At 27.8% G+C, this 16,180-nt stretch overlaps 1 protein-coding gene across 3 annotated transcripts; it reads right to left on the bottom strand.

Annotated features, from left to right (window-relative positions):
* Positions 1-6,505: 6,505 nt before the first annotated feature.
* On the bottom strand, positions 6,506-15,717 carry LOC100162809 (phosphatidylinositol transfer protein alpha isoform-like). Of its 3 annotated transcripts, none has more exons than XM_008191333.3 (10): positions 15,423-15,717; positions 14,995-15,339; positions 13,458-13,488; positions 13,150-13,313; positions 10,377-10,476; positions 9,247-9,324; positions 8,375-8,539; positions 8,151-8,272; positions 7,943-8,033; positions 6,506-7,883 (listed from the first exon to the last, which is right to left on the bottom strand). In XM_008191333.3, the coding sequence occupies exons 2-10, from the start codon at positions 15,009-15,011 to the stop codon at positions 7,836-7,838; spliced, it is 816 nt and encodes a 271-aa protein (XP_008189555.1). In that variant the 5' UTR covers positions 15,012-15,339; positions 15,423-15,717; the 3' UTR covers positions 6,506-7,835. The 3 variants fall into 3 exon arrangements, with proteins under 3 accessions (XP_008189555.1, XP_008189554.1, NP_001233119.1); XM_008191332.3 differs by lacking the exon at positions 9,247-9,324 and adding an exon at positions 9,633-9,710 and having other exon boundaries at positions 15,423-15,711; NM_001246190.2 differs by lacking the exons at positions 9,247-9,324; positions 15,423-15,717 and adding an exon at positions 9,633-9,710 and having other exon boundaries at positions 7,300-7,883; positions 14,995-15,067.
* Between the last annotated feature and the right edge of the window lie 463 nt (positions 15,718-16,180).

Below are 16,180 nucleotides of genomic sequence, written 5' to 3' on the forward strand. Positions count from 1 at the left end.
ATGAGAATTAGATAGCCAAAATAAATTAATAATTGGGTTTGATTAGTACAAAATATATTGCTGTAGGTACCGGTTTACTTAGAAAATAATATAGGAAGTTGATTGTTGTACATAATATCTATTAAATAAATACTATAATGCTATAATTATTATTCATATTATTATTTAATCATTATTGTAATTTGACGCGTAGGTACCTATGTAAAAAAACAACCTGCACAATCTAAACATGTTCAGATGAATATAATATAATCTATATAAATAAAAACTAAATTATGTAGGTTTGGTTTAATACAGGATAGGAACTTGGGTTTGAAACACGACATTATTATAATTGATAGGTAACTTAAATGAATACTAGTGTTCATATCTATGGATAATGGATAGGTAACTATAACGTATATCATAATATACCTATGATTTTATTTAATGATATGTCATCATGTATATAGGTATACATAAATACATAATACTACTTATTATCTATGTAAAAATGGCATTGGTATAGTTACGTGTATGAAAATAAAAGAATAATTTAAGTTTTAACATAAACTTTACACTATGTGAACCATAGGTATACACGCAGGTCAGGTAAATTTTGTCAACAGATCTTGTAATTTGTATATGGTACCTTATAATAGTTAAAGACAAACGCAGCACGCTACTCGATATTTTTCACATCGAAGGAAAACGTTTAAGTCATAAATAAACAATAATAAGTATTAAGTAACCATTAATTGTATACATAGGTACCTATAGTTGGAATTTTGTAATTTTTACATTTTATTCGTTTCTACGGTGATAAATAAAATGTGACGTAAAATCGGTTAGAAAATAAAAATATCTGTACCCAGTCCAAAACCATATTTATGTTAATATTATAATATAACTAGCTGATCCTGTGCACTTCGTTACCCGTTAAATGCACAAACCGTATATCGCTCAAACTTTGTTCAATGTGTTATTTGATATTCGGTGTGTGTGATGTTCTAGATTTATCTTAACTTTTCTGTTGCCCGGGATAAAAATTCTGATTCACAGCAGTACGATTAACAGGTAGGAAATCTACCTGCTGTAGATCGCGGACCCCGTGCTGTTTGTACGTAAGTGTATGATTTAACTCTAAAATATCAAAGTTATACCAAGTTTGTCGTTTTTACATAATTCCACCTACGATGGATTAATATAATCAAAATACAAAAACCTAACCTAACCGTTCTAAAATCCGATGAGTAAAAAAAACCAAATTTAACCCTTTTTAAATATTAGCCCATCTTCTTCCCAGTGGTCTAATCTACCCACAAACATTCTAACTACTGTGTGATTAATATTGTGCACTTAAGAGGCCATAACTCTGGAATTACTTATAGTACAGCATACAAACTTAGATAATAGCCGATTCTCAGACATATATATATATTGATAAAAATAATTATACTAATCAACAAACATGCCCGATTAACCAATAGCAACCAATATATAATACACTGTTATTTTTTATATATATAACCAATAGCAACCATTTATAAACAAATATTTCTATAGTAAATAATAATATTTTTATTTTATTTTTTTCTGGACAACCCTCATCACTTAGGGGTATGAAAAATAGATATTGGTTGATTCTCATACCTACTGAATATGCATAAAAAATTTCATAAAAATCGGCCAAGCTGTTTCGGAGGAGTATCGAGACTAACACTGTGACACGAGAATTTTATATAAGAGATATAATATAACATTATGTAAATATTTTACCACGGTAATAAAAAACCATCTGAAACAATATTTATAGTAACAAATTAAATAAATTAATATACTAATAAATACATTTGATTCAAATATTTTTATTAGTTAAGTAGGTACCTAATACATTTTAAATAAAAATATTATTTTATCATGTTATTTCGACGGTTTTAAACCATTTTATGCGGCAAATTTAGATAAATATTGATTTTACGCTGAAAGTTGTATATTTCTAAAGAGTCGGAAAGTTGGTTAGCGTTGTTGTGTGTTTATGGGTAATACTAGAAAGAAATCCTGCTAAAAGCTTCGTACTCCACCCGAAAGTTTGATACAAAAAAGGATTAATACCTGCAGTGTCGACGAGTGTTAATAAATTACTTTTGCAACATATAATTCCCATTAGCCCAGACACAAAAGTTCCAACTGTCGTAAACCAACTCTATAATACATAACAAACTTATCTTCCATTTCACCAAGTGTGTATTCGTCAATCAAATATTAATAAACAGGCTGTCAAATGTATAGGTAATTACCTAGGTAATTAGATTTGACCCTCCAAAATCGTAGGCAATAAATCTGAGAGTGAAATGTATGACGTTTGCAATGATTACAAATATAGTACCTATCTACTTGGTTGAAATTCCTACATATTGAGTGATTACCTACCTATTATAACATAAATCATAATATGTATGAATATATTATATGCGATTTTAAGTAATAAATAGTTCAAGTACCTATTTACAATTTTATAACCGGGGCTGTGAATTTATTGTACTGAAAAACATTGAAAATTAATTCAAATTTCAAAAAAATACAGCCTGTAATGCACTTGAGGTATCTTTTTTAAAAATACACTAAAAATAAAATATCATATAGTAATAGATGTCGTGTAATATTGTAGTAAGTCCCTGATCAGTGATCAGTAAACATAATTTTTTTTTTAAAAGGTAGCCACACGGTCATTTGTTTAAGTACGTTATGAATTATGATCATTTTAAAATCTACAAAAAATGGTCATAACTTGGTTCTTAATAAAAATATCAATAAAAGCCTCCTATAGGTGCCATAGACAATAATCTTACCTTAAATGTTATATAAGAGGTGAAGTCATTATATTTTTAGAAATTACAGAGTAAATTGTGTTATTGTGAATGTACAATTTTTTGCCATGTTGTACGTTTGTAAGACGGAGACAACAAATGCCGGTGTGGCGTCCTCTTAACATAATATTTATATATTTTAACTTATACAGTTATACTAATTGTATAATTTCACGGTACGTTACACACTATATATAAAAGTAGGTACCCAGTAAATCGCACGCTTTACCAACGTCCTAACTGTGCAAGCTAATATGAAAATCTTCATGAGAAAAAACTGACTTTTATATGCAATGCCAGTTTTTGACAAAATGGATTTAGAATTTTGATGTAAATTTTAAAAAAATGACCGTAAATACATAAAGTTTTCGCTGAATGTTAATATTGAAATGTTCTATACACCATCAAAATATTTTGAGCTATAAGGAAATGACGACTTTTATTAGTTTGTTTTAAATGTTTTCGGTCTGCCAAAACATTTGAAAATTTAATACAAGGTTTCTCATTAGTTGTTGAAAATTAAAAAAATTTTGAGCGTAAACCCACAACATCTTTATGAGCATCTGAAGTATAATTTTGACAAAATTCGTCTAAATCACAAAAAATTGCAAATTATTTTGAATTATTATGAAAATTATTTTGATTTCTGATATTTTTTTTTAATGTCTATTTTAAATGATTTTTTTAAAATTTAAATTAGAAAATATGGCACGCAGACCAACGAGAGTTGAAAAACATGCAAAGTACAAAAGCATGTTTTTACGGCCAAATTTTGTCACCAGAACGCCAGAACGGCCAATATGCAGTCTCTGATGCAGAATAACTAATCCATAGCCACATATGTACATTGGCCATTTTGACATACCTAACACTACCGTCTACCTGTTGATTTTCAACATAATGAATATCGAAAAAAAGCTGAAAAGTGGGTAATACGCTCTGCTGTAGTGCTGTACATTAGCCATTGAAGTCTAGACTTATATACTGTAATGGATGTGTTAATTTTGAATTCTATATGACATAAAATCATTGTAATCATTGTACCTATATCTATCTTTAGGTATGAAAAACAATTTCTAGTGACTGTCAGCCTATAATATTACTATAAGTATATTTTATATTATTGTGATCAAAGAATTTATTTTACTGTTAGGCATTATTATCAACTGCAGTTAATAGGTTAAATTAATTTTTGTCGAAAAAATTACATTTGAAAATTTCATTGTGTATAAAATAAAATAATCACGAATAATATTTTTAAATTACAACAAAGTAATTAAAATCGTTATTCATGGTTTAATTATGTGATTTCGTCCAAATTTGAACTTTAAATGCTTATGCCCTTAAAATCTTGCCTACGTATTTTAAATATTTTTAATTGATATTGTAACAATGTGTGAGAGACCTTGTATTAAATTTTCAATCTTTTCGAACCAACAAATACAATTTTATACACAATTTATAGAAAAAAAATGTGTAAGCAGTTCAAACAATTTCAAAAATGTTATGAAGTATAGAAAATGATAAAATAAACAAATAGTGTGAGTTTCAAGTATCTAAGGTTATTCGTTTTTGAATTGCAACAAAATAAGAAAATTGCTTCTTGAGAAATCGAGTGAAAACTTATCCATTTTGAAAAAAATTTGACTTTAAACGCCCATAATAATTTAGTTTGACTTTCAATCAGACATTTTTGTTTGATAAAGGTAAACAAACTTATGAGGAATCTTTAATACATTTTTTAATTCAAAATAAATTGCAAATTTTCGTGATTTTTACGAATCATTTTTTTTTTTTTTTATTTATACTAACAAAACTTACGAGGAACATTTTTTTACTTTTTCAAGTTTTTTGACCCAGCGAAAATTGTTTTATCGACCTTAATTTAAATAAAACTAATAATAATCGAAAATTTCATATGCCTATAAATAGCTCAATATGATTAACGATTAACAACATTGGGATTAATGTTAATCTAATTATTTATGTAAGTTTGTAAGAATCAAAATTTAATACATACTCAACTAAAACGGTAATCCGATAAGTCCAAGATGGCTTATTATTTTTAAGTATACTTATGAATTAAGGTATAATGACAATTCAAAGTTTAAAGATTAATTATCTGCATTTTAATATTATGAATTAGGTGTTATGTATTTGTATACTGTGCATGCACAGTTAAGTAAATTGCTATTTTTTTTTCCTTTGAGAAACTGTTGTAACAATCATGATTCTTGAAACATAAATTGGGGGCTTAAAACTGAAACAAAGTTCAACAAGACAATTTTTGAATTATGCTGCCCCAGCGTCACAGGTATTTAAGTATATATATAATATATATATTATATTATAATTTTGTCTTTAAACTAACACAGCAAAGTTTAAATATTTAAATAACCAATTTTTATTGCCTAAAACATTGTAACGAGTTATCTAATCATGTCTAACTAATATAACCGCAGAACACACTTATAATAAAACGTAAAGTATATTATCCTAACATATAATATAATAATTATAGTTCATTATTTTTTTATCAATATATTAGATAAATAATAATAACATTATATTATATGTAATTAATACAAACTTATAATTGTTATTAGTTGTTAACAATTTAAATTGTTTTTTTAAAAATGATTTCTTATATATTACGCTGTTCATTACTAATCAAAGAACTAAATCAATGAAATATACTGTATAAATATACAATATTAATTTTCACACAAAAAAACCTTCCATGTGCCAAATTTAAGATTTTGAAGTTTGGTGTCTCCGGATACAGAAAAAAATTGGGTATTATTTGATAATAAATTCTATACGCATATTTCCATTGTAGAATTAATGAAAAATAATAAATAAAACTGTCTATGTGTTACCTACTATCATCACATACATTGTACACGCCTGTGCCTACTATGTGTACACCTTAAGAAATACTTTCTACATGATTTAACATTTATAATGATATAAATTATTATTAAAAAACCTTCTATGTAAAATTGAAAAAAAAACATGAATTAATAAGATATCCAAAAGTGGCAAAACATTGACACTTTATACAATATTTCCACAAATATTGAATTTTAACTCAAATCGTTTTCAATATAAGATTTACTTATAAGAGTTACTAAGATTTACCTAACTTTAAAATTTGTTTCTGTAGGTCAGACATTCTTTTTTTTTTGTTTTCTTATATGTTGTCAAAAATTGGATTTTAGCACATCAGAGGTTTTTTTGTGTCAACGATGATATATTATTATTATATAATATTTTGTCTGACAATTAAACTTTTAATTTAAAGTTTTCAAAATATAAGCTACTACAATGTATACATAATGCATTATCTATATATTATAAAGAATTGTAGAACACTTTAATAACATATTATTATAATGTAATAATAAGATTATCAATGTATAAATTATTAATGTGTGTTTCTGTGTGTGTATGTATTTAGATTGAAAACTTTCAATTTAATATAATATTAATATGTTTAATATTCATATAATTATTCAAGATATATATATTTTACATTTTACATTTTCACAGATTTCAAATAGAAATTTGAACAAATTTAGACTTTAAAATGATCAACAACAGTGTTTAATAATAATATATTGAATGAACTAGTCCTATAGAAAATAGTCATAGAATAATTTTTTGTTTCCAAATTTATTATCAATAAAATGTGTCATAACTCATAAGCAACTCACATTTCATTAATGGCTATTTACATTTATAATTTATGAGATACGATTACTTTGCAAGAAAAACAAATATATTATATGCAAACTTCACGTCTATCAAAATTGTGAATACAAAGACATATAAATGCAACTTAAATGGTAATATTACAATATAGAGAAACTATTATGAATAATTATACAATATACAACTGAAATTTACTTGTAATACATTTTGGTAATACTTGGTGAAATAAATAACGTGTCAAAATAATGTATTACGAGCATTCTCAGATAAAAAATTTTAACGATTTTTATTTTACACTAGTTTACTAAAGTTAATTTCCAATTGGGGAAAAAACTATTTGTTATAATATTATACTATTGCCAATGAATAGTAAAATAAGTACAAATCCTGTTTGCACTATTGACAAAATCAGTATACACTCTACATCACTGCAATTTGTACTTTAATGACATGGAAATTCACTAGTCTAATTTTCAACAATTATTATTTAATACATTTTGAAATAATTAACGCATTTATATAATGCTATTATTGTCAAGTTTTAAATTGTAAACTTTTCTAAACATTTTAGTGAATTAACTATTAATATTGAAAATTTTTAAAGACGAAATGGGTATTACAATATTGTTTGTACACGTGTACGTGTATTGCTTAAATATATTTTTAAACATGGTAACCATAAAATTAAAACCTAATTAAAGTTTAAATCTCCGAATTTCGCAACATTTTTTTTTTATTTTGTTTAACAAATGTACATTTGTTAAGATAATTAATAATCATTTTGATAACTAAAAAACCGATTTTGACTATGATTAATTGTATACAATCACCATGAATACTCACAAAAAATGTGAATCCATATACCAATTATTAAGTAAAAACATAAGAGGAAGAACGGATAACAAATTAAATAGAAAGTGGAATGACTTGGCTTTCTATAAATCAATAAATTATCAAAAAGAAATAATCAATTTTAAAAACAAACTTGGTAAGTACCTATAAACTGCAGTATTTTTAAAACGAACTAATTTCCCTAAGAAATATTGTGACAATTTTTGAATATATTTATAGTAAGAATGTTGTTTTAGAATAAAATGTATAATATAATTTGTAAAATTTTAGTTAAAATTAGACTAAGTGATAAAAATTACTAGATCTGGTATTATTTTGTTTTTATTCAATTTGGTTGGTGTTAGAATAAATATGGCTTAATTTTCATTTTCAAGACGATTTCAGGCATTTGGATTGGTATATTGAGGTTTCAAGAATGTTTTAATCGGCATCTGCTTTCATTCCCCTAACAGTTCCTTCGTTCCGTTGCTGCAATTAAAATGATAAATTATTAATGTTGTCAACTATTTAATTGTAAGGAAACGTACCCTGTCTAATACTTCTCGAGTTTTTTCTTCAATTTCACGAATATCTTGCAACGTTAGCCCATGCCAACGATCCATCCAACAAAATACTTGTCTGTAAAATCATTTAAAGTTTTTTTAAACCATTAATTAAAATTTCATTAAGACATACATTAATAGTAAACATTAAAATATTTGTAAAATATTAATTAACTTATTATAGACGACATACCTATGGAAGTTAGTGAACAGACGACGTTCTGATTTTTGAATTAAGTTTTCTACTCGGTTCTGCAGTCCAAACCATTTGAAGTCTGCAGATACCAATTTATAGCAAGTCATAACTGGGCTTGCCTAAAACAGTAGACAACAGTAGTTGAATAGAGTACATTGTATTCAAATTTGGTTATAACAAAAATGCTCATAACGTGTTACAATAATGAGAAATAATCATACTGTTTCAATCCAATTTCCTTGGAGAGGACCTCGTCCACATTTTTGGCTTTTAAATTTTTTAGGATCTTCATCTTCTTTGTAATCTGAAGATGAAATAGGATCATTACCAATATCAATGATTTGTACCTCTCTCTGTTTTAGTTTTTCAGGAGATAATTCATGAACCTGTTTTAATAATAAATAAGTGATAGAAATAATAATTAATATGAGAAATGAGAAATGCAACAAATTATTTAATAAGCTGAATAATATACCCATCGAGTATACACTAATATAATGTTAGATTAAAAATGTCACATCATGCAAATTAGTAATTAATAATAAGTTTCAAAAATAAATTATAAAAAAACGGAAGCAAGATTGTTAATGTATTAATATAATCTAATATGCCTTTATGATTAGATAACCTAGAATAACTAATAGTCAAGTAATTTATAATTTGAAAATTTTTCATATCATATATTTGGGCTAGTATTAAGGTAAAATAGTTTCAAGGTTTATTGAAAATGTAAAAGTAAAATGTGCTGTAGTAAAACAATAAATTAGTAATAATATATTGTTTGTGTACATTACATACAGTATTAGTGTTTTAAAATTAAAACTTTTTGTTAAACTAAGCATAATAATACAATTTAAAACATGAATCACGCACATAAAATAACAATAGATTATGTTATACAGGACTATAAATAAATGATAATCATTAGCAAGAAGATAAATAATAATTGCTGAATGACAATACAAGATCCAATTTCAAATTAAAATAATAAAACCGTGTTTAAGCATTTTACAACAGTGTAGATTTCTGAGGTCATAAATATAACAATACTTTGTATTATGTGTCAATACATTTTAAGGACCACATCACTTACGTTTTCTTGTGTACCTCTATCAGCAATATGATACGACTCAATGACTATACTGAAATTTTCTTTCATATAATTTGGATTCTGTACGTACAAGCAAAACCACCAAACAAAAGCAATTATAATATATTTTATTTAAAAATATATATTAAGGCACATGTTATTAATTACCTATATGTATTATATATATATATATATTAATTAGATTATTATCAAACATTGGAAAATTATGTGGGTAATAGTCGATTATTTTGTGTCAATTGTAATGTTTCCAAGCAGAAGAAATGACATCAGCACCCAGTAGTTGATACGTAAAACAAAAATCCCTTTGCATAATATATTAAAGCGACCATAATAGCTGTAATCTCAAAAACCTCGTTTCTTTCACTTACATTATTTTGGGTTCCTCGATCAGCACAGTGAAATGATTCTATAGTTATCATAAATTTTTCTTTCATATAGTTGGGGTTCTACAAAAATAATATTAGACTTTTAAGTTACACATTGCTGCAGAAATAGATAATTGAATGGAAAAATCAAAAAGATCTCATATATACATAGAAAAAATGTACAATTTACTTTTTTTACTATAAGTTATTGTGTAAGCAAGTAAGTAAAACAATAATTTTAAAATTCTAATAATAAAATGCAACAATTCTATATGACCATTTTCAATATGGAGTACAGATAACAACTAATTTAGGTATAATGAATAATATTTATAATATAATAATTTGCAGTATAGAAATTGAAATATCTATTATGATAATATATATAGACCAACACTAAATAAATCAAATTAGTTGATATAAAATATTATTATTTAACTGTCTCATTCTTGAATAAACATGTCATGTGACGTTACAAAGAAGTAGCATTACAAATTATTTCTTGTTGATACACGTGTACCTATAAAAGAATGTATTAATAGTACCTACTAAATATATGCTTCAGCTTGAATAATGACAGAATTTCATAATTTTATCCCGACTTCGTTTTTTTGGAAAAAAGACATCAGTATAAATAAATGAAAAGATTTTAACTATCTAATAATTATTAAATAATTTCATACATTTACTGATAAAATAATTAAGATATTATATATTATGTAAGTTACAGTTATAAAAATTACTTACTGTAATCACGGTTCTGCAGTAAGGGTAAGCATTCCATGCTTCTTCGTGAACTTCTAAAGCTCCTTTAGGTGCCAAAAGTTTTATCATTCCAGGTACTTTGCTGAAACATAATAAAATATTGAGGAAAACTGGAAATATCTTAATATTAATTTTACTTATTTTTACAAATTTTAAAACCATATACAACAAATTATTCTACTTCAAAATTATTGAGCAAAATATTTTATTACACCTATAGACTTGTTATATATTGTAAATCTAAACGTAATTTAATTTTTATCATTTAAAAAATCAGTAGACACCCATAAAATTAAATTTGTAATTTAATAAATACAAGAAAAAAATATTATTCATTTTATTTAAATTCAAAAATATATGTTTAGGTTCAGATTATTTTTTGTATCTATAATTTAATCTAAAAATATTCCTAGATTTGTGCATTTACAATTTGATTAACTAACTATAGTTACTGTAATTTTTGTTTAATATTTTAATAATTTATTTAGATGGATATTGGTATTATATGTCATAACATTTATTAGATGTTTAATTATATTTTATTAGTTAGGTGAAAGACTTATATTTTATGATTATTTAGTAGCAGAATATATATTATTATATAATATTCTTATTAATTGTTAGATATTAAAACTCAAAATGGTATTTAGGAACCAGGAAGAAAGTTTTCTATAAATCATCAATAATATATTCGTGGAAAATGACCTTCTTCAAAACCTGTTGGGTATGTTATTAATTGATGGTAAGTAGTAACTGCCCCAAAATTGCACAACCAAGTTAAATTAATATAATTTCATGACATGATAATAATGCACCAAATTAAAAACTTTTTATAATTATCAATAATTAAATATTTAATTATTATGAAATGCTATTGTTAATTAATTGTATATCAAGTACATGAATAAGTTATAGTGAACCAGAAATGTTTTGACATATGCATTTAAATAACATAAAAAATAATCTTTGAAAATGTAAATATTCACAATTTATTGTGGTAAGTGTTCATAAATAATTATAGTATTAGTGTAATACTTTTACTATAATGTTACACTCACCACAGACAATTGATAAATAACAGGGTTGGCCAAACTATTTTGATACAGATTTACTAATATATTTTTCCTTATAAACAAAAACTAGATAACTATATTTTTAATCTAATAAATATATAAAAAATAATTGTAACAAAGGGAGATAGACTTTAAAATTGTCAGTTATCAACCCGTTGATTTAGCATAACATAATATGATATATGATATCCAATTTGTTCTCATTTGCTGACGGAGATAAGTTATGAATGTTTTGTACTTGAAAAAAAATTGTTTATGTTCAATATTATATTCTTGTGATAACATACCAATTATCTTTATTTACTTATCTGTAGTTTGTTTAAACCTACAAGGTATTATTTGTGAGGAGCAGTAGCTTTATCAAGGGGGGGATATTTAAATACTATATTATTTTATTAGGTATATAAGCTATAACCGTGATTAAAACATCAACAATGAAAAAAAAAAATACAAAGGGGGCATCCATCTATGGCCATCTCACAGCTACGCCACTGATGAGGAGAAATAATGCATACACAATTCGCCCTCATGCAACAGCTCAAAATTGGGGGGGGGGGGGAAGGTATTTAATATTTATGAAAATCAATGTATATAACATAACATTTAATTTTTTTAGCACAAATCACTTTTTCAGATTCAATTTTTCAAATTTATAACATTATTCATATTATAAAAGTAAAAAATTAAAAAGTATATTTTGTGAAATTGATTTAATGTAAATTTATAATATTAGTTTAAATTACAAATTAGCTTTCATAAATATACTTATGATAGAAACAAATAAATTGTAGGCTTTTCATAGAAAATAAGATAGTTGGATAATATAGGTCAAGGTACAGTACTTTTTTAGGAGCATCTTTGATGAAATATCAGGAAACTTAGTTTTAATAGCATTAAGAATTGTTTTTTTGGTGATAAGATCTATTGTTGTCTTTACACTTGATACAAACAATATGAGTGTTCAAAATTTTGTCAATGAATCTTGTCCGGCTTTTAAATTTTTTTTAATAATTAAAAATAATTTCATTATAGTTAAAAAGTTATACCTATTTACAGACTGGCAGTGTTGTAGTACTTGTTTTTCTTTATAACAATTATTGTTACATTTTATATTAGGTAAACCAATTATGTAATACAGACTAAATAAATATGGTAGATAATATTAACTTGTTATTTATTGAAATATATTTTATTAGTTTTATTTATTAATTCAAACAGTTTTAAAATGAAGTTGAAACATTGTATACACCAAGGCTGGAATAACGTGAAATATTTTAATACATTTTTACTCGATACTTGTTTAATGGCCTTCAAAAACATGTCATCCAATGTCATATTACATCCAATGTTAAACAAAAGCTTGATAATATGTTGAGCTAATAAACCATCTGTACAATATACCTACTTGTTTCATTTTTGAAAGAATTCAAAAACTAGCTTGGGCACATATATATATTTATAAACAAGGTAATCTGTAAAATCCTGAATTATTTATACAGGTTTTTTTTATAAGTATATAAAATAAATATGTATTACATAAATTATATTATATACATGACGGACCATTTAATTTTACCAACATTAGTATCTATATGTACGTTGATATCAAGAAAATATCATCATTCATCAGTCCACCTTGCATATAAATTATAATAATTAATATAAGTTAATGTAATAATTACCTGGCCAAGTGATAAATTTTATAAGTATACTGCCCTTCTGAATATTTTCCACCCAAAAGGGGATAATTGGTAAATGGTTCATTTTTCAATACTTCAATACCTTCTCCACCACCAGTTTCGTTTTTACTGGCTTCGGCTACAGAGTACAGCTGAGCAATTTGATACTAAAGACAAAAAAAAAAAAAAAACAATAAACAAGACTGTATAAAGGGGGAATAAGACGTATAACTGTAATATGTATATGGTATGATAATTTATAATTTGCTTTAGTAAAATTAATTTTTTGGAAAAGAAATAAGGGTACAAACCTCTTCAACTGTTAGAGGTAGCACTACACGGCTGTAACAAATAACATTTATTTTTATTAATAATATGTATAAGTAAGTATAATAAGTCAATATACCTACCTAATACTTATTGTGTCATTAAACTAGTAGACATTAAATAGGTGCTTAGAATACAATTTTGTATAGGTGTAATTAGGTGGTATAAAAATGAACTAAAGTTGATTCAATAAGGATTTTATACAGAAGACATAAAAATCTTTTTTTTATCATTTTTAAATTGGAAATAGATGTAGGTACCTAGATAGTTTTGAGATTGGAAAATAATTTACATTAATTAATTCGAATAAAATTACAAAAGATAAATTAAATGATTCAAATAACAATAAAAAAAAACCATGCAATATTGTCTAGTCACGATTTTTATAAAAAGTTTTTATGAATAATCAATTTATCATGGATCATACAATGCCACAATGGTTAATAATAAATCAACAATTAACTGAGTAATTGAAATAAAACATATCTATTTGTTTGTGAAAATTTGCAGATAGATAAAATGAAAAATATTGAGCTTGGACTACCTATTACTCATTTCTAGTTTCGTTTGTGTGGTAGAATACCTATATTGAATAAAAAAAATTAAAAATAATTCATAGTGCGGTTGTCTTGATTAATCAAAATGTATTGAATATGGGTTGACAGTTGACACTGTACTTTATTAACAAGACAATTTAAAAATATGAGATGGCGTGTATTATCTTTTGGCACGTAGGTACACCATGTATGTGGGTGATGTTTTAAAATATCAAAATTACTTTTAGGAAATAATGAACGACCTAATGTTCTTTGTCACGATTTTTGGGAACAGAAAATATTTTAACCAAACTAAAAGTCTACATGATGACGCTGTAGAGTGTAGGTACATAATATTGATTTGAAAATCAAATACTAAGTATACTAAGTATATCTTAGTCCGTGTTTGAAACTGTGAAATCAAATATTTTAACGTTTAGAACTTATCTGGGCAATTTTACGAATGGGTGGTGCTTATCGCTCAACTTGCAATTAAAAAATACGATAAGTCGTGATAACGGTCGATGAAAATTTCTTTTATCTACCAATCTCTACCTAGCACAAACGGAGAAATAGTGGCGTGACTAAGAAGTGTAGGTGTGGAAGGCGGTGGTGTCTGGGACAAGCGTCCAAACGCCCAGGGTTCGCTAAGGGTCGTCGTCGGACGAGATAAAAACCACGAAAACCCACCAAGCAAACGGCGTAATTCTATCATAAAAAAAACGATTATAATGTGAGGGCTCGTCACCGTCGGACGTCTACGGCACGGTTGCGCGACCGGTTAACCGTGAACCGGAAGAAATCGTGCGCGTGTGCGTTTGTGACGCGACAATCACGCCAAAATAACGACGACGGCGACCGGGGAACGGGGGATCCAGGCGATTTTGGAAAAACGATCGACCGTCGATCAAAAATCGCTTGCGCGTGCACTGCCATTCCGGCCGGTTTAAGTTCAACGCAGCGATGAAAAGTTTTCAATACTCACAACTCTTTGATGAGCATCTTTCGTCCGGCGGCACGGTCGGCACGATCAGACGTTTGCGAGCGAATTCACCGACTGCGGCGGACAGACGGCTGTCGGGCACTCGGGCTGTGTGTGGTGTGGACTGTGGTGTGGTGTGTCGTGTTGTACTCGTGTGTGTCCGTACTCCGTGCGCTACCGTGTCGCCGTGCGTGCGTGCGTTGTGGTGTGGTACGGTGCGTTGCGGTGCGGTGCGGTGCGCGCGTGCGTCGTGCGGTCGTCCCTCTGGTCCGTCGTCGGAGAAACCTTCTTCAGTGTCGACCGTCGGCCGCCACGGCGTCAGATTTGAGATTTCGCGAAAACTGAAAACTTAAAAATCATCACGATACATTAATAATGATAATATATTAATCAAGGGTATTGCCCAATATTCGGGGCCGGTGTACGCCTACCACGAGCTGCGTTTTGGGTCTTTCGCGTCGAGTTTTGGCGAAACGTAAACACTATAATAATAAATACGCCAATAAAGATTTCTAGTAATATTCTCGTCTCTCGACAGGCCGATGCGGGGGCGGCTGGCTGGACGAAATATTATAATCGTCGCCGACTGTAGGCTAATATTAATTACTACAGCAAGTAAGGGGCAACACCCGAGAACCGACTGTAAAATGTAAAAAATAGTGCAATACGTTGCCAAACTGCCGCCGCTGATAAGTAGATTTCCAGGAGGACGTGGAAAATAAAAAAATTTCGTCGGTCGGCGCGAGAGGCCTTCGCGAATCGATTGTCAGACCTGTTTCTCTCCGGCACTCCGGCGGCTGGCACGGTATCGGCGGGCGTGCCGCGACATCTGCCGGTGCGCTGCACAATTTAACACGATGTCAATGATAATAATAATAATAATGTACAGTAGGTGTTATGAGTAGGTCAGTAGGAATCGTTTACAACGACGTTCAAGGGACCGGGAATAATAGGTCATAATGGGGGGCCGTAAAATCTCGGAACGTATTTGCATGGACCGTATAAATACGGAACAAAAAAGTATAGTCCCGGACTGTAGAAATGCGGAATAAAATATTGTTCAAACCGTATTATGCCGGACCGTATAATCGCGGAATTTCAAAATATGTGGACTGTATTGTCACGGACCGTAGAAATCTGGAAAGTATACCCCCGGACCGTATTCTCTCGGAAAATAAAATACGTACAC

This window comes from Acyrthosiphon pisum, chromosome A3 (genome assembly GCF_005508785.2).
Source record: "Acyrthosiphon pisum isolate AL4f chromosome A3, pea_aphid_22Mar2018_4r6ur, whole genome shotgun sequence".
NCBI lineage: Eukaryota > Metazoa > Arthropoda > Insecta > Hemiptera > Aphididae > Acyrthosiphon > Acyrthosiphon pisum.